A 26,859-nucleotide genomic window follows, 5' to 3' on the forward strand; every position below is an offset into this window, starting at 1 on the left:
TATTTCAGTTTATTTGCATATGATGTGCCTTAGTCATAGTAGGTGTTCAACAAAGAAGTTAGAATAAGTGAACATTAGGAAACATTATTCCTCTATTCAAACTTATTTCCCGACTTTTTAATCCCAGTCTCAACAGGAAATATATCCTGTGATACTATAATAAATGGGGAAAGTACATAGTTTTGGAGTCTAAGAAACATACTTCAACTCTTAAAACTTTTCCCTTTACGTTAATATGTTGGTTAGAGGAGAAAAATTATAGAAGCAAGAGAGAATTCCAAAATACAGAATTTGAATACAGGTAATAAAAATCTAAATCTTACAACTTGATGGGCACTTCACTGGATCAGTGTGAGTGATGGTGGGCAGATGGGGTAGATGAGGGACAGCTACATGAATTTAATCAGATTGCATTCTTGAGAGTGTACATTTAAAATTCAACTAAATGAGAATGATACGCAATAAAGATTAACCCTTTATTTTTTTCTTAGGAATTTAATCAAACTGAGCCTGTTTTTGCTACTTTTTAACATGACATCAACAAACTGTAAATTAAGTTTAGTAATGTACAAGTCTACAACTAGGCAGTTTTTCCATTCATATAACAAATATTAGGAATAAACAGTTGTCCTACTTTGATATGCAGATTCTTTTTTTTTCTGGTTTATATCTTAAAACAACTAGCACATTCCAGGATTAGATTTATGTGCTTAAATAAATGCTGTTGTGTTATGTTATAAACAGAGGTGTTGATAGGGATATGGTTAAATTAAGTAGCAAAATGCACAAAAATAAGCCATTAAAAATGGCTTAATACTCAATTTAAACCACTGATGACCACTATTTATGGATAAGTGTGTACCCTATTTTCTCACCAACCTTCTGCTTTCTATTTGGCGTGCATCCAAATTTCTGCTGTGTTAACATTTGCTCCTGGGAGGAGATGAAGGAAAAAAGGTCCATAAGGTTTCCATTGGCCCAGATAGTAGAAACATCTGCTGGGTTCATGAGCAGCTTGCTGGCCCAAGTCAGCAGGGAGAGTTGATGCTTATCAACCCTGCCATATGAGTCGATATTTCCTGTGCCCTGGGGCTACACAAGCTTAATCAAGAAAAAATAAGGAAGCACATTACACGTCAAATTCCCTCGTTAACTAAGCATTATATATTTTTAAAGTAACTATCATAGCATTATAAATTATGAGTTTAGTACTAATGAAATTCAAATTGTAACAAAGAGCATATTTTATTGGATTTTATCATTCATTAGATAATTTTGAGTAATGATGGATTCCATGCATTTAGAAGTTTACTTATAGAGATTTGACCTTTGAATATGAAGAGCTGATTATTGTTATGGTGAGAAAAAGTTTGTCAAAAATTACGTACCACATTTTTTTTCATAGTCATCTTTGTATGTACCTTTAAGATCAGCTGGTCAATGATTTCAGTAGTGAGATTTGGAATTATAGCCCCATATACAAACTTAATGAGTTATTATTAAATATGATGTTGATTTTTAACAAATACATACATACATTTGCTACTTCAAAAATAGTTGCATTCAGAATGTGTATTTATTCCCATGTTGCTGCCAATACCCCCAAATACTTGCAGTTTTCTTTTTGGTTTTTTACAATTATCCCTGAGTCTATGGCTTATCATATTCAATGCTCTAAATTTTAAAAATCTGCACCTTCCAGGGATTTAACACAAATTTTGAAAAACACAGTATTCAATAGATATCTAAATCTAAGCAATGAGATGTAGTAGCTATTATTAATAATATGCATTCTGTAATATTTATGTTTTATTTATTTTTTTATTTTTTTAAGTTTATTCATTTTTTTGAGAGAGAGAGAGAGAGTGTGAGCGGAGGAGGGGCAGCGAGAGTGGGAGACAGAATCTGTAGCTCTCTCCAGACCCTGAGCTGTCAGCACAGAGCCCATTGCGGGGCTGAACGCATGAACTGTGAGACCACGACCTGAGCTGAAATCGGAGACTTAACAGACCAAGCCACCCAGGCGCCCCTATTTATGTTTTATTTAGATACGTGGACTTCATGAAATATGGCAATCTATTTAATTTCAATCTGATATGGAAGGGAAACCGGACAAATAGGAACAGTTTTGAGCATGAATAATGTGACTACTCTGTTCTTATTGGAAGAGTCTTTACCTCAGCAGATAGACTAGGCAGAAATGGTATTTTGTTGTTAATCTGATATAGTTGTGGTGCCCACTTTACTAGAGCGGCAGCTCAATTTTTGGTTTCATGGATTCAATAACATCCATGAGCTACACAACAGGCTTTATCCAACATCAAATTTACCCAAAGGTCACAAGACAAGTGATAGAACAAGGGTGTCAAGAACAAGCAGAGGCTTTGTGACTGCCTGAAATGCTTCTGAATGTGCACAGTTACTCCTTATCCAAGAATAGACTGAGTCGATTTAGTACCACCCCTCAGGGAAGCCTCCAGGTCTGGAATCTATTCAGTTTTTATGCCTCCGTAGGCACACAGCCTTCACAAGATTATGTCATCAGTTCCCGTTCTCTGGTACAACTTCATTTAGTCAATACTAATTTATTATTTAATAAATATTCCCAACAATGAAATGTAGGTGCTTAGTCTAGTACATAGCCACTTCCCCAGTTCTCATTTATTTTGGATCCAAGATAACCTATGAATTCCTTGAATAGCAAAGATAATCCAATCAACATTCAACTTTTTAGGATGTCTTGAAACTAAAGGAAAAACTAAGAACTAGCTGTTAACATGTTCTTTCCAATATTGTAGTGAAGAGAACACTGGTTTTGCTATGAATAATTTTTTTTTCAGTTATTTTGCAACCATCTCTCCAGAACATCCATTCTTTAAATTTAAGGATCAGGGGCACCTAAGCTGTGCTGACAGCTCAGAGCCTAGAGCCTGCTTTGGGTTCTGTATCTCCTTCTCTCTCTGCTCCTTCCCTGCTCACATACTGTCTCTCTCTCTCTCTCTCAAAAATAAATAAATATTAAAAATAAATAAATTTTAAAAATAAATAAATTTAAGGAATCAGTTGAGATATTTTTAATTCCATATCAATTAATTTTATTGAGTTTAATTTTAATAATTTCCATTTAAAACATTCTAATTCATTATAATTTTCTATCAACAGATTTGAAAAGTAGTAACCCCAAAAACAGTTATGAGAAGATGGCATTAATTCCTTCTCTGACTCATCAGAAATATAATTCTTTGAGCTGACTTATCTGTACAAATCTATACAAAGTATCAATTTTCATTTTAATATTTTCCCACAGCAGTTTCCACTTGCTCTCATAGGGCAATGTTCCCCTAGATCTAATGTGGCACTACAAAGGACTTGAACATCAAAGCCTGTAAACATGGACAAGATGGGTGAAATCAACATTAATGAAATATTTGTGCATTCAGGAATGATCAAACAGTGAAAAACACATCCTATTAACCACTGTGTTATTACATTTATTTTTTCAAAAGAGAGCTTGTTCCTTAGGGAATATTCCAAGTTGATTTATATGTTACCACATGCTGATCAATACTTACATAATTAAGGTGATATCATTTTGAACACATGTGCATGTGTTCGAAATTATGTGCCCACTATGTCCAAGGCAATGTCTTATGCCTGTTAGAGAATGAAAAGTAATATATTTATCTGCTCCTACTATCAGAACTTTCTACATGTATCAGGTTTCTATACTAATGGTTTCCTTGGGCATAAAAATTCTGTTACTAGAGCAGAGAGCTCTCGTTTCTATTATATTAATCAGAGGAAGAATTGTTTTATAAAGTTTATAAATGATACTCTTATACAAGAGAAAAATTCAAATATTTTATTACCTCTCTTTGCAGTCCTTTGGGAACTCATTATTTATTTGAAAGCTTTGTGTTGTTATCCATTCAAAGAAATACATCTTTGAAAAAGAACACTTTTAAAAATAATGTGTACATCCATAGATAGTTTACCAGAAATACTTTCCTTTCTCCCAGACACTACTGCAGTTTTTAAAGCAAGCAATAAAACAGAAATTCTCCATTATTAATAAGAAGAAACTTCCCAAAGCAATGACATTTTAGAGTGGAAGTAAGGAATAAATGGTCTCTCAAAGAGTGGGGGGATATGGAAATGTACATAACAATTCTGTTTTAGTACAAGCTCAAGTCAGTAAAAGACGGGTCTCCATTTACAATGTAAAATTAAAAAAAAAAAAATACCAAGATTAGTTACCTTTACAAATTATCCTAGGAGTTAATGGATTCATTGATGTTTTCTCAATAAGGTTCTTGATTATAGACACTATTTTTATAGTGAATCTTTTCTAAGATTAAAAATCCTTGATTTGGGGATTATTATTAATTAGCAGGAAAACAGTACCTTCTGAGAATGTATGCTGAGTCAGTTCTTTCAGTGGCTTGCCATTGCATGTTAGATTAAATGCAAGCTCCTTATTAAGACATAAAAAGCCCTGCATGATCTGGCCTTGATGTTCTTTCCTACTTTCCATTGGGCCATCTAGTCTGTTGCTTTTCATGCACCAGACTCACTAGTTTTTGTTTTGTTTTGCTTTCTTTTTTGTTTTCAGTTCCTTCAGTAGTCCACCTCTTGCTTAGAATCTTCTACATCAGCTAACTTACTTTTTGAATACTGGCCACTTCTCTCCAACATTTTTGTCCTCTGGCAATTTTTAAATGGCTAGGTCTTTCTCCCCATTTAGGTTTCAGCTGAAATTTCACCACCTTCTTATCAGGACTTTCCTTTATAAATTTGTGTTTTCTTGTTTTACTGTTTAAATTTAGGCTGTAAATTCTAAAGATAAAATTTTACATTATTTCTAGTTTGCCACAATTGTATCTCCAGCACCTACCATTTGAAACACATTCAAGGCACAAAGTATGTATTTGTTGAATAAATTAATGTCATGAAGTATATCCTATAAGCAAAATCCACTGCAAATGTGAAGATAAGTTTCATAAAGCATTAACATTGTATATTTTTATGTATATAGTTAATGTCTAATATAAACTTATTGTCCATTATTGGATGACATGTTTGATACCCAATTTTTCCTTAGTTGTATCTTATAGCTACAACATCTCAAAATTTCCTATTATATCCCATAATCCAAAGAGTTAAAATTCAAATAGACATCTTGTTGCTCTTTACATGAACATCTCTATTTAATATATCAATGCAATTACTAAATTTTCTGCAGAGAATAAAATATGAAAAGAATTTTAATGTATAGAGAACTTGGCTAATAGTCAATATAATTTTATGGCTGCTGAGTATGTGAATATGTGGTGCAATCCAAAAGAAAGATATTAACAAAATATATCTCCTACAACCAAGTCAAATAACTAATTAGCAACAATATATTATGCAGTAATTAATTTGATTTGGTATGTATATTTTTTTCATTTGGAATTAGGGAATGCCAGCATAAAAACCAGACTGAAGTCCAATGTCTCTTCAATTTACAGCTTTCCTTTTTCTGTTTACTTTATTTTTATAGCTACATTTTGTATTTTTTAAACCATTATGTATTTGAAATTAGGGTTTAATAATGCTTGTTTTGTTTTCTTGCATTTTTTTTCATTTAATTTGCTCCTAGAAATGTTACTAGGAATTTTAATTTTCCTCGAGGCTATTATATATTGTAAAATGTATTATAATATAATTTAATTTGTTACTTTCTTTAACTATATGAACTGTGTAAGACCTACTTGGTGAAATGGAAAATATAGGTGTCATTTTTCCCCCTTCTCACTTGTCATCTTTGCACAGAGGCCATGCTTATTTTCTCTGTATGGTTCCAATTTTAGTATGTGTCCTACTGAAGCGAGCACTTTCCCCCTTTTTAGTCTCGGGTTAAAGTTTTTCCCAGAAACTTCAATTTTAAACACTTATGTCCCACCCAGTACTTTTTTTTTTTCTTCCAAAAGATTGATTATTGTACATTCAGCACTATATTCCTCACCCTGTCTTTAGAAGAGTCCTACCATCTGTGTGTTCCTTTCCAGAATATTTCCTCCAGGTTGACATCTCAATTTAGAATTTAGTTACGTGATGGAGCTTTCCTGTGAACCAGACTGTGATTGTGGTCATAAATTTCTTTTCTCTGGAAGGCTGCCTCTCAAATGTTCATCAGTTAGCAAGTAAAGCTAGTCAGTTCTATCTAGGTCATGTTCATTCACCCTGAAAGCAGTATTCTAGAGAGATAAAATGAATTTATACACACATGATAATTACCAAGTAAGCCTTTATGAAGTTATAAAAATAATTCTACATTTCTCTTATTCTTTTATAATGCTTTGTAATATCTACAGTTTCCTTTTCATTTTAAAATTATTTCCTTTGCTTTCTGTTTTTCCACATTACAATACTTGAAGATATATATGTATAGGAAGAAAAACAGCTTTAAGGAAATAAATGTGAACAATTCATCAAGTTCATTTTTTTCCTTGAAAAACTATCATGTCCATTCAATAAATTACTGTTTGCTTTTTGAGAAAACTCAAAACACCTTAGTAGATAAGTTAAATATAGTTAAATTAATGAAAACAAATATATTTTAAAGCCTTTATTTCTAAAATCTACTTCAGTTGCAGAACCCGATATATTTTTATTTAGTCTGGTATACTAAGTCCTTAATATGTTAACAACGTTTTGTTTATTATGCGTTTTTGCAGAATAAGAGGCAGAAAGGAAGCAAAGAATGAAAAGATCTGATTTTGTACAAACATAAGTTTTTAAAATGTTGGGCATATTTTTAAAAAATCAGATAATGTTAAAAAATGTTAATGTTTTATTTATTTTGGAGAGACAGACAAAGAATGCATGTGGGAGGGGCAGAGAGAGGGAGACACAGAATCTGAAGCAGACTCAAGGCTCTGAGCTGTCAGCACAGAGTCTGATGCAGGGCTCCAGCTCAGGAACCGTGAGATCATGACCTAAGCCAAAGTCGGACGCTTAACCTACTGAGTCACCCAGGGGCCCCTAAAAATCACATAATGTTTTAAAACATACTAAAGCAATACAACCAGTAAGCAAGGACATAAAGCAGCTATAAAATAGCATTTCCCAGGATATTGTAAATATTATCTGAAACTTAGAATTCTGTAAATTAAGGAAAACATAGATTTTGTGATATGGCTAAGTAATATAAAATTAATGGAAGAAATTTAAGAAATCTACTTTGGATAGAAAAAAATAACTGCTGGGAATATTTATAATACAGAAGGCTGAAGTATACAATCTCACAAAAACATTTTGAAATGTAGGGAAAGGCACTGATGTTATATTTCACCTACATTATACATTTCTTCAGAACCAGCCCTGATTCTGATAATCAAGAATTGACTCTTAATTATAAATCCTATCATAGACACAGCAAATAGTAACTAGTTTTGATATGATGTTATGTAGTTAACTGGGTCACCCACTCACAGTCACTGTGTAGGTTAATTGGAAACAATCCAATGGTAATCCCATCGGTTTCCTGGTTTGCTATGAATGTCCAGGAAAACCTATTATCACATTCTGGAAAAGGGAAAGAGAGGTGAAATTTCTACAGGAGAATTATGATTCTCTGGGTCAGGAGCTGTGGGAGCCACTGTAAATCTGAAAGAGCCTTTTGTCATGGATCAGAAGCCAACAAAGGCCCTGGGCCAAACTTTGAGTACACAGAGATTCTGCTCCAGGAGTTGGGAGCAGAATGGGTCGCTCACAATGGCCACAGTGAACACCAGAATCTGGTCTACAGGATTGTAACTGTTGAACCTGCCAATTTGGCACTGTTATGCTCCGATATCAGAAAGAGAAAGCCCTTCCAACCTTCCTGGCCTTGCAAGACCCACTGCCCGCCAGCTTTGTTTCTTTCCTGCCTTGGTCTGGCAGTTGCAATGGAACACAGGTCTCCAAAGTGCTTCCTGTCTCTATGGAAACTGGCAAGCAGTACCAGACTGATGGCCATGCTCCATAGTGGCTGGGCAGAGGATGGCACAGAAGGTGGATACCAGGTGTTATCCCTATAAGGCAAGCTGAATCCTGAAAGGATAGAGTCAAAGAAAAATAAATGATGTGGTAACCTAGGAAAACAAAAATACTTAAAGTTTTTCAGAACAAACCTAAGTGCTAGAATGAAATCACGGGAAAATTACTAGAGAATTCTAAATATTCATGGGAACAGAGGAACATTCCAAAAGTGGAAACATTTTGCACTTAGTTATCAGTCTTAATCTTTCCTCCAATTTCCTTTCTCACATGATAGAGCATTTATTGCACTTCTCTTGAGAATTTTAAGCTTGCATTAATAGCATTTGTGCTTTTCAATCCAATAGGCTTTAGTATGCAATATGTGTTTCAGTACACACAACTACTGAGCCACAACTTTCACATTAGAAGGTTATTTGTTTAGAATGCCTTCAGTAATTTAGTGGAAGTAATAGCATGCTGTGTGTGCATTTAGATATATTTTTAGACTCTAAGCAATAAGAATGATCTTGAACTTTCTAAGATTCAGGTTCTTTGTATAAACCTCAAACCTGTTGATTGAACAGAAGAGTTGGAGTGGGGAGGGAGAGAAATACAAAGCTGGGAAGAGTTGAGGGAAAGACCTAAAGCATAGTAAGGTGCCTTTGTATTTCAGTTAAAAACAAATTGCCTATTCCTGTCATTTCTTGTATTTCAGATCCTTTAGCATATTGTGTATCTACTGATCCATTTGGCCCTTCTGCTTTTCATAACCCAAATATGAGAACCTTAATATGAGACCAGTATTTTGCATTTCAAATGAGGTTCTGGGAGCACCTGGGTGACTTAATCGGTTAAGCGCCCGACTCTTGATCTCAGCTCAGGTGGCGATCTCCTGGTTTGTGGAATCGAGCCCCTCTCCAGTTCTGCACTGAAGGCATGGAGCCTGCTTAGGATTTTCTCTCTACCCCTCCCCTGCACGTGCTCTCTGTCTCTCAAACTTTTTTTTATAAACTTAAAAATAAAATGCAGTTTTAGAGAGTACACAAAAATATTTAAAAACAAGCAAAACATTATGCATGCCATTTGATTCAGATGCCGATAACTCTACTTAATTAAATGATTTTGTAGGCTTCACTGACAGTTTTCATTAAGTATAAATATTTTCTAAAATGAAGGATCAAAATAGGTGACATTGCTTATCTCGAGAAGTTCATGCTTTCCTTTTGAAAAACTATATCTTAAATTCTCTTCACATCTTGTTTTTATTTGTTCTCCTTCACTGTTGTTAAAGCTGGTTCTTCCTTTGAGAAAGTTGTGCTCATTTTCAGGAAGAAAAATAATGAGGGTCCTCAGTTCCTGTTAAATAGCCCACAAAATTTGATCATTTACCCTGAAAAATCACTGACTGTAACTCACTCCCTCTCAGATGTGCAGAGACTCAACCTCTGCCTGTCTGTCTAGATATATCTCAGGTGATTATTGCTCTTGGTAAGTAAGCACTCATGCACAATGTGCACTGATCCACTGTTGTGGCCCACATTTAATCTTTAGCGCAGGGAAAGAGATGGAGAAAACCATTGCCTTCACTCATCATCCATTCAAGAGATAGCAAGGCTTGAATGATGCCGTTTTTGGAAGCAGAGCCGTGTTTTGGGATCAGTGTTCAAACATGCATCTTTGCCTGTCTGCTCTCTTTCAACAATACTGCTGGCTTCAAAGATCTCCCTTTGCTGCTTTGCCTCTCCACGGTAGTGGCACATCACAGCCTGTCAGCAAGGTCCAGGTGGCCATTAACTTAGAATTTGCTTCTTTATGTACTATTGACAGTGTGCTAGGTTCTTGGTGGTCAGTCAATGAAAGCATTCTTGAAATGTGTGAAGCAAGGACAGCCCGTAACTAACTGAGGTCAACTGAGGCCAACAAGAGTCAAGACTCAGTTCATTTGATTTTGAGTTTGGTAATTCCTAATCTAGACAGGGAAAGGTTTGAACCGTTTTTCTCTAAGTACGTGAGAAATGGAAACATGGAAGGAATAATGGCAGCTTCTCTGTCGGCTATTTAAAGACAGGGTCAAAAGAGCCATCTTTGCAGGCTACTGAATAATTGCTCTTCATTAAAGTGACTTTCACAGCAATAAATTAGCAAATTGTTTCCATTTAACTACTGAAACTAACCTAAATGGTTTTCAATCACTGATACTGGTTAGAAATAAACTTGGCAGACTATGAAGAGTATTAGTTCAACAGAATAGAGGAAAAAAGATCATTTAAGGGACTTTTATTGAATACTGGTGGGTGGGAGGAGAAAAGGCCTCTTGGAAAATGATGTGAGGATAAAGGGGGAAAAAAGACTGAAGATACTCAGAATTTGAAGAAAAGAACTTCAAAAATGAACTGTATTACATTAGAAAGAGTTCATTGGTTTTCAGAAAGAAAGAAAAACTTTATTTATGCTATATATGTATGCAATACTCTCAACAAGAGACATCCAAGGTAGCTTTTCCAGTGGTGTTCTATAAATGTTTAACACCTGGCTCTGTGGGAAAAAACACTGACTTGAGTTGTTTGCCAATTTCCATAGTGAAAAGATTCTCAGTGTGGTCCATTTCCAGCTACCAAGGCATGTCATTTAGCAAAAGAGAAGAGTTGACTCTCCTGAGCTGATATGACTCAGCTCTAGCATATCACAACTTTTACTTGAATTTCAAGTGTTCCTTCAATTATTAAAAATAGATGTAAAAGGGGACACATGGATGGCTCAGTGGATTGAGCATCTGACTCTTGATGTCAGCTCTGGTCATGATCTCACGGTCTTGGGATCGAGCCCCATATCAGGCTCTCTGCTGGGCATGGGGCCTGCTTCAGATTTTCTCTTGAGATTTTCTATCCCTCTGCCACTCTTCCCCACTTGTGTGTTCTCTCTCTCTCTCTTTCTCTCAAATAAAAATTAATGAAAAAAAAAAGATATAAAGTTCTACATGCAGCTTTGAATTGTTTGACTCCAAACTCTATGCTTGTTTTATAAGTTAGTCAGAATTAAGTTCACTTTATTTTCAAAGCATTTTTTTGGTTAAGCACATGAGGTTTGAAGACAAAGTGCAAGAGTTCAAAACCTAGCTGCTGTGCTTTCTAGCTGTGTGGCTGTGGCACATTATTTAAACTCTCTTTGCATCAGTTCCCACATCTTCAAGGCAGAGATAACAACAAGGTTGACATGAAACGTAAATCACTAATAAAAGAAATGCACTTAGAATAGTGCCTAGAATATTGTGAAGGCTCAGATAAGCTTAGCTTTATTTTTCTTATATTTACCATTGGCTTAGTGCTTGTGGAGGATGAGATGATAGAGGAAGGGTACTGTTAAAATGGATGTTGATGCAAGGGAACTTGGACCAGGAAGGGAAGGTAATATATTTCCATTTCAGAGGTCTGTCTACCTAAAAGGGCTTAGTTAGGGCTTATTATACTTCATATCCAAGAAAAGTTATTATCTTTTATGCTTTTCCCCTTCTGGAGCATAAATTTGGCACAGTCTGTCTTTTTATGTTTCACTTTGGGGGCTGACAATGGTATTAGATGTGTCCGTTCTAGACCACAATCTGTTATATCTTATGTACACTCCTCGTGATTTTCAATTAGAACTTCATAAAAACTGTCTTAAGATATTCTACTAATAAGGGTTTTGAAATTTAAATTTTCCATATATATATTTTTTTTTTCTTGGTGAAGAATCAGTCTCTCCTTCTGCCCCTCTATTTTGACCATGAACAAATGCTACAGACTTGAGTTATTCTGGTCATTCTACTGTCACAAGTTCCCCTACAAATGCCAGCCTCTACCCTGCGAAGATGCTTCATTTTGGACAATGAGCACCCACTAGGAGTTCCAACTCACAATACAGAATGTTAAGCAATGCAGCTGATTCAAAGATAAGGAAGACAACCTCATCACCTGCCCTTTAATTAGCCTGGGAACAAGTAAAGGAGACTGATATTTATGCAAATAATGAAAGGGAATAAATACAAGGAGGGGAGGAGGAAAGTGAAGGACATAAGCTGCCTGGAAAAATAGAAAAATAGCCAGCTTCTACAATTCTAAATTGGAAGTTTGTTTCCTTTAAAGATGATCATAAACTTGTTTGATAAGAATAACTCCTCTGAAATCTAGAATGGTGCTGAGCTCAGCCAGAGAAAGGATAATTTTACAGTAAGGCCCCAAATGGTATGACCAAAGCATCTCACAAATTCTCACAGATAGGAAAAAAATAACGAGTTGTATACCACACCTACACTGTCTTCTCCCTTGCTATCACACCCTCTCCCAAAGTTTCTGAACTCTGCAGTCTCCTTAGCAAGTTTCTCTTCCTCTGTGCATCTTTCAGATGTTGATTCATACAAGGCAAGGCATGTAGTAGGTCCTTCAAAATATTTGTCTGATGATTGCATTGCAAATGAATCCTTAATTTGGTAACACACTAATTTTTCTAATTGGAAAAATTGTTAACTTCTTTGGAAAGACTCTCTGAAATGGAATTAAATGACAAACTTGAGCCACAAGGAGTTAAAAGAGAAAAGTAGCAGTTAACCTGATGCTCTCTCCAGGTTATAACCAGAAGTAAAAGGCAATTCAAAGCTTGAGAAGAAGTTTGACTGCCTACAAAACTGGCTTTTGAATTGATTTTGGAAACCACATATCCTAAGGGTATTTAAGATTAGTAGATTCTCCACATGAGTTTGCTCTCTATTGGGAAAAACTAAATTATTTGACTGCAGGGATTTTAGGCTGCAGGTCCCAGGGAACAGAAGTCATAATAGTTTAAAGTCAGAATCTACGTGGGGAGAAGATGGAGGGAAGCTGTCCTAATCTCCTACCTGAAAGGACAGGAGTAGGTATACTAGTGTATATACAGTACAGTATATACAGTACCTGGCATGTAGAAGACCCTAACAATTATTACTTTCTTTCTTCTATAGACCAGTAAGGAAAGATTTACTTAGGAAATTATTGTCCAAAGTAAGTTTTGAATAGGATAGGATATTTAAGAGCACTTGCTATTGACATCCTCTGTTATTTGATTTTAATGTTATAACTGAAATTTATGAGGGCATAGCTCGGCTAGGTATGGAATTGGAAATTTCACTGTCAAAGGGTTTACTCATTTATTTTGTTGTTGTTGTCTAATTCACACTTAAGCAAATAGTGACAAAGTTACTATGGCTCAGCAGCCCTTGTGGAAAAATAAGAATAAAATTCTCAACTTTCAGAACAAACTCCAAATGGTTCATTGACTTTGTTTCACCATGGAAAATCACTTAACCTCCCAGTGTCAGTTTACCCATCTGTGAAATGAGAAGGATAAGATTTTCTTATGGGGATGTTTTGAAAATTATTTTGCAAATGTAGTGGATGAAATTATTGCAAGCATCACTGCTCTTTTTCCACTTCTTTAAAGAAGCAGACAATATTATTTATGTACCAGTTGATAGTCAAATTGTTATCTGGGGTGAACTGTGTATTCTTATTAGCAGCTGTGTGCTTTTTACTACTTAAAGAATCCCACCTCCCCCAGCTTGTTCAATTTATGTGTTACATCAATGCCTGGGAATTTGAGCAAAATATCTTAAAATCATTCTGAGCTTCATATTTATGAGCTGCTCATCTGATAACTCTGGTAATTATTCCTTCTTTCTGTTTTAGCTCATGTTTTCTCTTATGTGGTTTTCGCCTCACCTCACTTCACAAGATTGATAGTTCTCCACGTTTCCCTGCTAGAGGTCACCTCTGAGCTGAAGGCAAAACACATCCCACTCTGGCTCCTGTTGACTTTTAAGTCAACTATCAAAGAATTTATTCCAGACATCTCCTAACCTCAATTTAAAAACTCCACCCTAAAGATTACAGGGAGATATCCTGGGGAGTTGCCATAGTGACTCTAAGAGGTTGGCATTGAGAAGACAAAGCTACTGATATCAGATTTTATACTTGATAGGCTTAATTATATAACATGGTCATGAACCTCTGTGCTTGTGTCACTTAGGTCTGGAAAGAAATTTTCCCCTTCAGGCTCTTCTGTCTCTTACGGTGCCAATCAACAGGCTTCTTGGTAATAAGATCCTTTATGCCAATAGCTCCAGCATAACCTCAAGTGGTGCTTGTAGTAATGATAGAATCATTACAAAACGAAAGAAGAAAAGAGAAATATATTTCATGGGTGTGATTAAGTCATCATAATGTTCTTGCATATGTAAATTATCCTTGACTTAATGAACTACCTTGCTCACATAATAGTATTTTAACCTGGCTCTGGAAAGTCATTTTCTACCCATGTTGATAATTGCTACTGGATTTGGCAGAGCTCATCTCCAGATCACTTACTAGAGTGAAATTTATGTATTATGTTTCCATGTGCATGAGTTTTGTTTTAACTATTAGAAGTGTTCTTACTAAGTAAAGTTATTATATGAATTATCTTAATAAATTAGTATGATACTTAGGAAGATAGAAAACTTGATTATATTCTAATGATCTGATTTGACAAGGGTCATTTGAAATATGTTTTTTTTTTCTTGATTATAAAAGAAATATATATTCATTGGGGAAATCAGGAAACAAGAAAAAGGAACAAAGGGTCACTTGAAATACAGGGTTTTTTTCTTGATTATAAAAGAAATATATATTCATTGGGGAAATCAGGAAACAAGAAAAAGGAACAAAGGAGAATATTATCACTTCTTCTAAGTTAATCTCTTTAAGATTTTGATGGATATTCCACAAGATGAACACTTCTTGAAAAATACTTACATTGTTCTCCCCAACACATTTTGTGTTTCTAAAAACAGCTGCATCTACAAGAAGCTCTGATAAAATAGGATTCTTTTTTTTTATGTTATCAGAAATTGAATCTAAAGTTCCAGTATCCATATTTCATAGACTTTATTCAGGATTATAAAAGCTACCAGGGAAGTGTCTTATGTGTTTCCTCTCCTGCATGAGAGAGTTCAATTCAGCCAAAATTATTCCAGTGCCTTATCTTCAAAGATGACTAGAACCACTCCATATTATTAATGCAAGGCCAAAGGAAATTAATGACAATCATGTTACTATTTGCATATAAATCTTCATGTGTGCCTAGGAAGAAAAGACGGTTTTCTGGAACATATAAGGGAGTATGAAGGAGTCTTGTCCTCTAATTAAGGACTTTCAATTATTTTTTTTCTGTCTTTTTGTAATATATAGTTATGTTGTTTGGTTGGTTTAAATTGTATTTGGAGTAAGAAGTCCAACATAGTTCTTGGGAACTTAATCATTTTATAACTCTCATTTAATCAACATTTTCTTTAATCCCCTTTTAGGCAGCCAAGGGCAGTTTCCACTAACACAGAATGTAACGGTTGTTGAAGGTGGAACTGCGATTTTGACCTGCAGGGTTGATCAAAATGATAACACCTCCCTCCAGTGGTCAAATCCAGCTCAACAGACTCTGTACTTTGATGACAAGAAAGGTGAATACATTTTCTTTTAAATGTTTTAATCATATTCTGAAATATCCTAATTATAATGAATTTATTTTTCTAAGATGATTCAAATTATTCGTTTTGATTACAAAACTGCCGCTGCTTGTATTTAAACATGTTAAATATTAAATACTTTAGTTTGCAAGTCATAAACACTAAAGATAACCTATGTCAACTTTTTAATAAAATAAACAGTTACAGTTCTATTTCAAAAATCATTGTATGCCTTCTCTTAACCATTATATTCTCTTTAGATATCATATTCCTTCATTCTTGTAATTGCCTTCTGTATAGATTAAATGCTTTTTCCTCACTCTAGGTAATATAATTTTTTTTTTAATTAACCTTAGTTTAATATATTTACAAGATGCTGTATGATTTTGGAAAGTTTTGTGACATTATTCTTATGAATGGTCTTAAAAGTAAGAATTGTAGAAACCATTCCCATAATAAATTTAAGTATCTGCATGTTTCAGAATAAACTGAAATTAAAAAGCTGTATTTACTTCAAGTTGAGTTAGACTTCATTAATTAACTGGGCTCCTAATTGGATGATAGGTTTTGATTAAACTTTTTTGGAAAGTAATGAAATTCATAATATTTAATTCAAGCAAACAACTAAAATTATACACTGAATTTCCAAGCCTTCATCCATTATTATAAGTGCTGGGGTGACGTGGGGGGGAAACGAGTTCATGAACTATAACAAAAATAAGGAGCTGTTGCTTTAGATTATTTAAATTATATAGAATATAAATATCTATATATCAGCTCTTCAACATGGTCTTAATATCTGGATTTCTTATGAATCTGTGTAGATAACAGTAAGAAAATTTGAAATCAGCTCCATTTTAATGATTAAAGTGTAGTCAAATTAGTCCAATAAATGTGCCCATTCCCCCTAAGATAGAAATTCACTATGTTTTTTACCTTACTGTAGTTTTTCTCTTTGATGTACTCCAAATTTAAAATGAAAATTTTAATTATTTTCAACTTTAATATGTAATGAAAGATTGGCTAAAAATCGAATTTATTGACTCAATTTTTTTTTTTTGAGGTTTCCTTTGTAAAAGGCATTAGAGTTAGTGAACAAACAGATAAAATATCTGCCCTTATAGGGACATACGGTCCAGTAGGGGACAGACAATAAACACATGAACAAAATATATTTTAGAGTACATTGTTAGGGGACAAGTATTCTCTATCTTGATAGATACATAGATGCATAGAGACATTATAGCTATCTACAGAGAGAGAAGGACAGAGGCAGAGAGACAGAGAGAGATGGAGAGTGAGAGAGGAAGAGTGAGACTAAAAAACTGGCTCGAGTGATTGTGGAGGCTAGCAAGCCTGAAATATGCAAGGCAGGCCAGCAGACTGGAGACCAGGGAAGAGTCAATATTGCAGCTCAAGTCTTAAGGCAGTCTGGAGAAAAAATCCCTTCTTCCAGGGACCTCACATGTTTCCTCTTAAGGTTTCAACTGATTGAACAAGACCACATTATGCAGGCTAATCTGCTTTACTCAAAGTGTACTGACTTCAATGTAATCTCATCTAAATATACCTTCACAGTAATATCCAGATTGGCATTTGACCAAATATCTGGGTACTGTGGTCTAATTAATTAGTTGTCACATAAAGTTAAGTATCACAGAAGGTCAGGCTAGCATTTCTATAGAAGTATATTACTTAGAAAGAGTTTTTATTTATTGTTTTATTTTGCTATTTAAAAGACAAATGCAGCAGATATCACTAAAGGCCATATTTTCATAGGAGCACAAGGAAGGGGCTAAATGTCTCACAGTCATGTGAGATTTAAAGTTAATATTGTCATTTAAAGATTGTGAGTTAAATATTGACCAGACTTAAAGCCAATGGGTTGACTCCATATTTATATTTCTCATGTTTTGATTAAGAGTGTTTGATGTGAAATCATTCATGTTTTTAACAGGGACTTGTAGTAGTAGACATTTCTTTTGTTTTTTTTTTTTTTGTTTGTTTTGTTTTGTTTTGGTACTTTAAGAATATTTTAGAGAGTCTGAAAATGAATTTTAAAGCCTTCATCTGCTAAACACTCACTATAACAGTAGTAATACAATTTTAATTCCTATTAATATTATTGATTATTTAATGCTTCTTTTTAAGGACTCTTTTATCCCATTTAGAAGTTTTTAACAGATTTTATGAGACTAAAATATCTCTTTGCAATTTGATAAATATGAGAAATATCTAATGCAATAGTTTAAAGCTTAAAGAAAGTATATTATTCAAGAGTAAAAATTTGATTTTGTGAATTAATTATTTTACAATTTCATAAATAAAACCACAAAAAGTAGCTTGTATCTCAAGTATATTCAATCGGAATGAAAGTTGTATAAGTGAAAATGAAGCTTAAAGACTTTTGATTTCACTGGTTCTTAGTAAAAAATATATCTAAGTTTTATCATGCTAATATTATGTAAGCTTTATATTTGGTTTTAAATCTACTAGTGCTTTTGGGGTAGTGATGGCACATCTCCTTGAAAAAAATGTGTCAGTGTTTACTTTTCTTTGCTCCTTTACGGTGTTTGGAGGAATTTGTGATTGCTGTTTAAAACCAGTGATCTCTGTTGCTTTTCAAAGAATGAAGTCACAGTGGTTAAAAAAGAAAATATATAAGAGTCACACAGAGATTCAACAAACTCTTTTTGCTTTTAATATTAGTTGCTTACAAGTATTTGTAAATAAGTATTTAAACATATATGCCCAAATATAAGGTGACATCAATTAAGAAAGTCTCTTGTTTTCTCAATGGTATAAAGCAAGAGAAAATGTTTTGGGGGCCACAGTCCTTTAAAGATAATCATGGAACAATGAAATATATACTTAAAACTATTTAATTTGTTGATCTGATTATATGTGCATATTTAAACTAAAAGAAAAACATATATTCATTTAGAGACATTGCTTTTCCATCCTGGCATTTAAGGAAATCATCTTACTTAGCAGTGCTTTTTCAAAGTGTAGGATGTTATCAATGAGAAATTTGTCCCAAGAAACAACTATGATTTTTTATGACACCAGAATAATTTTTTGTTGTTCATTCATCCTGCAGGAGTATAATAATGACCTCCACGATGTAACAACATATTGTCCTGCTTTTTAAAGATATTTTTTGGGGCGCCTGGGTGGCACAGTCGGTTAAGCGTCCGACTTCAGCCAGTTCACGATCTCGCGGTCCGTGAGTTCGAGCCCCGCGTCAGGCTCTGGGCTGACGGCTCGGAGCCTGGAGCCTGTTTCCGATTCTGTGTCTCCCTCTCTCTGCCCCTCCCCCGTTCATGCTCTGTCTCTCTCTGTACCAAAAATAAATTTAAAAAAAGTTGAAAAAAAAATTTAAAAAAAAAAAATAAATAAAGATATTTTTGAGAGTCATGTTTACAGTGACATCTACAGTGGTGAGGTCAAATCCTCAGGCACAAAAACAAAATCTATACAAAATGTCTTTGCCTCCTCTTACAGTGATTCTATAAGTTATCCTTTATAGAACATCTAAAACCAGAATTGATTCAGGGTATTTCAAGCTAATGTGTTAGGATCTTGTTGAAAAAAAAAAAAAAAAATGCTTGTAATACAAGAAATGCAAAGACTTAGAAACAAGGCAGCCCCTCTTTCCTGAGGGATAATTATGGTGAGAAAAAAATCCATCATGTTATATTTGGGATATATAGCAACATATTCCTGCATCTTATTGCCATAAAATCGCAATATCTGATCATATGAGTTGTTGTAGTGTGAACTTGCTTTATTTTATTTTTTTCTTTACCAATTGCTATGATAGCTTAGAGTCATGTTGAAAAAAGCCTCCGTGTGTGTATGTGTGTGAATGTAGTATAGCCAGTTTCTAGTTTTGATATTAGATTGTTTCTAATTCTAACCCTATTATGGTTTTAAAAATCTGTTGCAACAGAATAACAGAAAGTTGTGCATAAAATACCCTTTCATGAGTGGCAGTCTAACGTGTGTTCCCTCACAAGTCATTGGTTCAGTTCCTTTGTGATGTCTCAGTGGAAGGGATCTTTGACAGTGATGTCCATCAAATGCAAGAGTTTGAAAATGAAAGCATTTTTTGACGATGCCAAATCACGGTTTGTCCCACATCATCTTTTTGTCCACATTTACCCGCCTCACTTCAGTCCTAAAGCTTATCTTGAGCAAACAAACATGCTACATTGTGCCAGAGCCTAAGTACAGAAGCTGAGCATGGGTTAGCATGACTGGAGTAACACACACATGCTGTGCAAGTGACAACTGCTCAGGAGAACAATAGAAAAAATGAGTGATTGTCTGTGTCTCTGATTGCACCACCTTTTGCAGGTGGCTGCTACTGTTACATAAAGGCTCCCTCCTTAATTCTGTGCTTATTTCTGTCTCATATTATATTGCCTATTGTTTTCAGGAGCTTTCAAAACAGAAGTTTTGAAGGGTATACAGTATCACAGTGTTTTAATTGTGTCTCAGGTGCTTTTAAAATGCAGCTGAGGTTGGGGCGCCTGAATGCTCAGTAGGTTAAGCCCTGACTGATTCCTGCTCAGGTCACGATCTCACCGTTGGTGGGATGGAGCACTGCATTGAGCCCCGCATAGGGCTCTGCACTGAGAGTGCAGAGCCTGCTTGGGATTCTCTCTCTCTCTCTCTCTCTCTCTCCCCTTCCTCTGCTCTCTCTCTCTTTCTCTCTTTCTCTCAAAATAAACTTTAAGAAGTGCAGCTGAAGTTGAAAAGCTTTGGGTTAAGCAAGTAAATTTTCACAAAAGTTCTGTATCCCTAAACTTAGGTTTTTGTACTGACATAGGTTATTGAGAAGGAAGGGAGAAGAGGAAAGAGGGCAAGTGGCCCAGAAGAATGGAACAAGTGCTTCTCATTGACTCTGTCACTGCTGCTATGAGCCCCAAAACATGTTCCGAGAAGTTTTTCATGCTACCTGAAGACACAGGTCTGGAAGGGTCCTTCCAGCCTATGAGGGTTGAACAAAGAACTCAGGATGGCAGCCCATTGGCCCAGTTCAAACTGGGAAACCTTTCTTGTTTATTTGGAATTATTAGCTAAAGAAAAACACGCTGTGAGTGGACAGTTGTTGGTCAGCTAAAGGAGAATTAAGCTGAAGCCTGTTCCTGGTAGTCTCTGTAAGGGAGGTTAAATGTGAATATTCAGGAACTCTTCTCAGATGGAGATAGGTGTGTGTGTGGCGGGGGGTGGGGGGGGGAATTGGCTAAGGTGAAACTAATATCATAAGATTTCTCATTCAGGTAAAATAAGGGGGAAAGCAGTGAATTCAGCAATAAAAACTCGGGCTTTTGCCACCTTGCGCACATTTAATATGATAAGTAGCCTCCTCATTTACAAGCGGAGAACTAAGGATCAAACTCTCAAGGAAAATTGTCCACAGACATTCGGCAAATGATGGGTAGTGAAGACATTTGAATCCAGGTATGACCTCTGTGTCAGTTTTCACCAGAATGCCCCTGAGAACAAAGGCATCTGGCACCCGGTCGGGTTAAGTATAACGCAAGTGGCCTCTACCATTGATATTGGCAGCTGCCTTTTAGTTAAAGAGCAGGAGTTCCTTTCAAAATGTTGAAGACACACATAGAGTAAGACAGAGGGATAAATTATAGTCAGCACTGCCCAAGAGAATTTTCCATAACAAGGACAGTGTTCTATATCTTTGCAGAACAAAATTCTGTAGCCAGCAGCCACATGTGAATATTTAAATTTAAGTTAAATAAAAATTAAATAAAATAAAAATTTAGTTTCTCAGTCACACTAGCCACATTTCAAGTACTCAACAGGCATGTGTGGCTAGTGGTTACTATTTTGAAAAGCACAGTCCTAGATGTTGATTCACTCTTTAGATGCCGTAATAGACCTCATGCAATTCCAGTCTCAGCTAGTAGAATATGTATTTTCCAACGGAGACAACCCTAGGTCATCGTGAAAATGTATTGAATATTAAATAAACAAATTTTTGCTGTGTAAGTTGCATAGCTTTAATGGGAACATTGCATCAGACACAGGAGTCAGATCTGGCTTCTAATCTTGCTTCTGACCCCAATTAGCAGAGTAATAAAAGGGGTTCATCGATACGTGACCAAATCAGAGGTTCCAGTGTTTGGATCAGAACTGCATTTTAAACAATTTCCCTGTCTACTTTCTGTGTATCTGAACACCAAAAATCATTAACCTATGAAGTAAATATTTCATTACAATTCCATTTCATTTCTGCATAGTTGCTATATGAAGCCTTTTTTCTATAACACTTAAGAACCTGCAGATCTAAATAGAAAACAAAACTCAATAGGATGTTTTACAGGTTCTAATGGGTCAGAGCGACCGAGACTAGACATAGCTCATTCATTCACTTGCTATGTATGTCCTTCTTCTCTTTCTTTTTGCAAAAATCTTACCACATCTGTTATTAATAGTAGGTAAGCATTTGGAATAGAGTGGATATAAGGAGACAGAGAGAATAGGGAGTGTTGTTCATTGACACACCACAGGAATGCTGTGTGGCATTTGGCAATGGAAATGAAAAAATCAATTAGATCATTGCGTGTGTTTCTCTGCAGGTGTGGGGGGGAAAAAAACAATTGAAGTACTACAATCTGATCACTTAATGCTCAGGAAAAAACACTTCAATTCCTTCCTATTATTGACAAAAAATACCTTGGACAAACATCTCCAGGGGTGCATAGTATATGCATTAAACAGACATATCTCTACGTGCTTGTATTTGTTTTATATAAAAATGTAAAATACATAACTTTTTGTGATATTTCTCTTCACAGTAACTTTGTTTTTTTTCAATTATGTTTGAATGATTCTCAAATATTTCTTGAAGGAAATTTCATAACTAAAGGAATGAAAATAAAATTTTACTAACGGCGTAACCAAAAATCACTGGTCTTAATTATCTAATTATTCTGCCGATAATTTTACATTAATATTGGGGGCAGTGGGAGAGAAAGAACATGAATAAAGTGTCTTAGAACAAGGAGTGATAAGGAGAAGAAAAATGAGATGAACCTCAAATGAAAGCACAAGATTTCCTGGCTCCATGCCAACCAGTACCACCTGACAGTGTCTATACTCACGACTGGTTTCCATCAATGTGACAGACTTTAAAATATTAAAAATTAATAACGCAGTTATTAAAGTGGTCAACATTACCCTTCTTTTTGCTTTCTTAAAATATTTTTTTCAAATAATATGTATAAGTTACAATAAAGACATGGAATTAATGATGACAACTTAAAGGTACACAATACAAATTTTTAAAAAACCTTTAGGTTTACATTTTCTCACTGTATTCACAACAACCCTGTACAGTGGGCAGTCCCATTTTATGTATAAGGTCCCATTTTATATATGCAGATTTGAATAACTTGAGTAGTAAATGACAAGACAATGATGAGCCTGAGTTTTCTTGGGATGAGCCTAATTCACTTTATGCTGGATCATTCTGGTAAGGACTTCATTTTATTGTGGGTTTTTTTTCTTAATTTCCTGTGGAAATTATCACTTCTTTTAGGTCTTTACTCCCAAGTCAACTTTTTTTTTTTTTTTAATTTTTTAATGTTTGCTTATTTTTGAGAGAGAGAGAGAGGCAGGCTGCAAGCAGGGGGAGGAGCAGAGAGAGAGGAAGACACAGAATCGGAAGCAGGCTCCAGGTTCTGAGATGTCAGCACAGATCCTGCCGTGGGCTTGAAACCACGAACTGTGAGATCATGACCTGAGCCGAAGTTGGTCACTTAACCGACTGAGCCACCCAGGCGCACCCCACCAAATCACCTTCTTAGTAGTAGATCTCCTGAGCACACTTTATTTCATATTTCAACTCCATCATACCACAGTCATTTCATATGCGTTAGCAGATTTTCTAGCAAATGCATGCATATTAAATGAATATGAATCAAGTTACTATTAAAAAAATATAGTCGAGGTAATAAAGAATGAGCACACTATTTACAGATAGGTACAGGCATATGTAAAGGAACTGGTCAAGATAATACAGCACCCAGGAGCTAGCAATGGTAAGAAACCAGCCTACCGTTGGGCCTGAAAGGGTGATGAAAAAGCAAAAGCTATGATTGTGAGAGGAAGCTTCTGATTAGAAGCTATAACTGATTTGGAAGGGTGGCCTATAGAAATATGTCAATTGCTCTCTGTTTCTTCCAACCTTCTGATACCTTGACAATGCTTTCCATGGTCTGAGCCCAAATGGAATCCGTAAGTCAAGGGATCCTGGGTAGTTTACTCTCTCAGAGCAAAGAGCAGGAAAAGAAACACATATATCTGGAAGGATATGCAGGAAGTAACCATCGCTACTTATCATGCACAAAGTTCTTCTTATCCAGTTTTCAGTAAAGACAATTTCTATGGAAAACTTTGCATCACTTTACACTCACAACTACCTTCAATAGAATTATTTCTTTTGGGGAAAAATAACTAATAGTATTGTTTCCAAAACATATTAATTTTTTCAATGTTATATTCCTCAAATTTAATATATATATTAAACTCTGTGCTAATAGATATTTGTAAAGAAACAATTTCCTTTCACTTAATCTGCTAATGACAATGCCATTATTGGAAATTTTCGTTAAGCATAAGCAAAATCTTCAGTTGTACATAATATACTTTTTTAATTTGTTTACTCTAGTGTAGTTTAAGTCCAGCAATTTCAAGAGAAACATAGATAACCACATACACTATAAATTTTACTGGTATAGGGTAGATTAAGTTATAATAGCATCAACATTTGTAACTTGGACATTCAAAAGCACATATGTATGCCTGAATGCTTTCAGGAAATGTTAATTCTTGGATATTTTGGAATTCAGCATACTTTCCATAATTGATATTATATTTTAGAGAAAACTAGGTTTTACTAATGTTACTACTTTTTTATAATGCTTTTAGTTTTAAAATAAAAGTGAAATATAATACAAATCAATTAGGTAGTTGTAGGTCTCTGAGATTGAGCAAATTCCTGAACTAAGTGCTCTTAGTTATTGTACATTGCACTAACATTTTTTTAGCAAACCCTACAAAGAGAAGAATATTCAAAATATTTTATTCTAACTTCTGGTGATTAGCTTGTGTGTTTATCTAGCCATTCATTCAATAAATATTTGCTAACTATCTAAAGTGTGATAAGTACTATGCCTGGTTGTTTATAGTTATTGTAGCTCTTTGATTTTTTAGTAGTCCTTTCCATGTTGAATAAGAGCTACTCAAAAGAAAGCTTGTCTTGGTTAAAGTTAGATTCCCTTTATCTTCTAATTATATATGTTTCTGGGAACATATTTTATAAGTATATTAATATATTAGTAAGATATATAGAGTCAGTACGTAGTCAGGATTTATTAAAATGATCATAAACCACCTGAGGAATACCACTTTTATGATGATGGCAGTAGAAGTGGGATGATGGCTAGAGTCAGGTTAGGTGGATAGTCACCACCATTGTGTCATCTGTTTCCATCTCCCAAAGCAATTTAAAAAATGCAAACAATGACCAACCAGGTTTTGGGGAAATGCTTTGGTATCTTTTATAGTATTTCAGATCCTCAATTTGGGGAATTAATAGTTATTAAAGAAAGGAGGTTTTCACTAAGTAAGTGCCCTTATTCTATAAATGTCTAAGCAGATTTAATACTTAAAAAAATTTCCAAGTCACAATTTCAGTTCTATTCTGTGAAACACCGTGATGTCCCAGGAGTTATACTGGGCGTTGGAACTACGAAAGTAAATACAATATGGATTTTGACCTCAAGTAGCAAGTTGTCATGTACCATCTATATATAGAGATGGTGGATGATGTAGGGGGAAAGTATTGGGTCAAGCATTCCACAGGTAGATAAATACAATTCTACTTATTTCATAGTAAGCCTCATCACTGAGGAGGTGAAATTCCAAAATAATTGGTAAATATGTCCTCCATGAGCCTAGGGAAAAGTCATTTCACTTGAAATACACATGACTGAAAATATACTATTTGGATAAAATGAATTTATTTAAAGAAACAGTTGTAAATAAACTATTATGTATTATTTGTCAAATATGTGAAGTAATGGTATACTGCGCAGAGAACTAATTTCCTGGTGACATACTGATATGGTCTCTATGTTGAACAGCCTTTGAATCAGGATCTGATTCACAGACCATGGAAAATGTAAGATGTAAGATATCCTAACATTTTTTAAGTAAGTTTCAAAATAACATTGACATTATAATTCTTAGTAAGTACAAGAAAATCACAACAGTATCAATATATACTGTCCATAATGTATAAATTTAATTCTGTTTGTACAATTACATAATTTTGGCTTATGCCAATATAATTCTATTTAGGTAAAACATAGTGTTAAAAGTTTTACTATTTAGGAGCACCTGGGTGGCTCAGTCGATTAAGCATCCAACTTTGACTCAGGTCATAATCTCACGGTTTGTAGGTTCAAGCTCCATATTGGTCTCTCTGCTGTCAGCACAGAGCCCACTTTGGATTCTCCATCCCCCTCTCTCTCTGCCTCTCCCCCACTTCCTCTCCCTCTCTAAAAATGAATAAACATTAAAAAAAAAGTTTTACTATTTAATTTTTAGTGTTTTTTCCCATTCTATGGTTTTCTTAATAATTTATGACAGACTTTAAGACAGTAATATCCCCACCTGTGATGAATCTACATTGTAGAAATGGTGCTAATTATTTTTTTTTTAGTTTGAGACTGATGAAAATTTAGCCCTAGAACAAACGTAAAGATTATTGTACTCAAAAACATAGTCAACTGCATTTGTCTCTCCTAGTTTCAGAATCCCAGTAGAGAGAAATGGATTGGTTCAGCTAACATTAGGTGCTTCCACTGTGCTTTGCAGTGTAACTAGGGCTGGGGCAAGCAATCACTATAATTTACATCTACATTCAGTAAATCTCACATTCGATAGGTTCAGTGTGTGGAATCTATGTAGAATATTCTTCTCTCTTGAAAGAATCACTTTTTATGAAAAGAACTTCAACATAAAGTACAGAACAAATAAGGAAACTCTATTTCATATATTACTACTTGGATGCCCCTAATTAGAATAGCCTCTTTTTAATCCCACTGAGCTTTTTAATGTGTGTGTGTGTGTGTGTGTGTGTGTGTGTGTGTGTGTGTGTATGTGTGTGTGTGTGTGTGTGTCTAATTCTTTTTGGTAGGCCCCACGCTGGGCATGGACCCTGACACAAGGCTCATACTCAGGACCCTATAATCAAGACCTGAGTTGAGATCAAGAGTTCGAAGCTTAATCGACTGAGCCACTCAGGGACT

At 34.9% G+C, this 26,859-nt stretch overlaps 1 protein-coding gene and 1 non-coding gene across 4 annotated transcripts in view; one reads left to right on the forward strand and one right to left on the reverse strand.

Moving 5' to 3' along the window:
- CADM2 (cell adhesion molecule 2) overlaps window positions 1-26,859 on the forward strand; it is a 1,075,089-nt gene that overhangs the window by 792,736 nt on the left and 255,494 nt on the right. For all 3 annotated transcript variants that reach the window (XM_081796571.1, XM_081796570.1, XM_081796572.1), the window contains one exon: window positions 15,356-15,505. In XM_081796571.1, the coding sequence (XP_081652697.1) occupies window positions 15,356-15,505 (150 nt within the window). The remainder of the gene's footprint in view (window positions 1-15,355; window positions 15,506-26,859) is intronic.
- On the reverse strand, window positions 5,769-5,876 carry LOC132684423 (U6 spliceosomal RNA). The gene has a single exon (XR_009612646.1). It is a non-coding gene; the product is annotated as a U6 spliceosomal RNA (small nuclear RNA).

Source organism: Panthera onca, chromosome C2 (genome assembly GCF_046562875.1).
Source record: "Panthera onca isolate mPanOnc1 chromosome C2, mPanOnc1 haplotype 2, whole genome shotgun sequence".
Lineage (NCBI taxonomy): Eukaryota > Metazoa > Chordata > Mammalia > Carnivora > Felidae > Panthera > Panthera onca.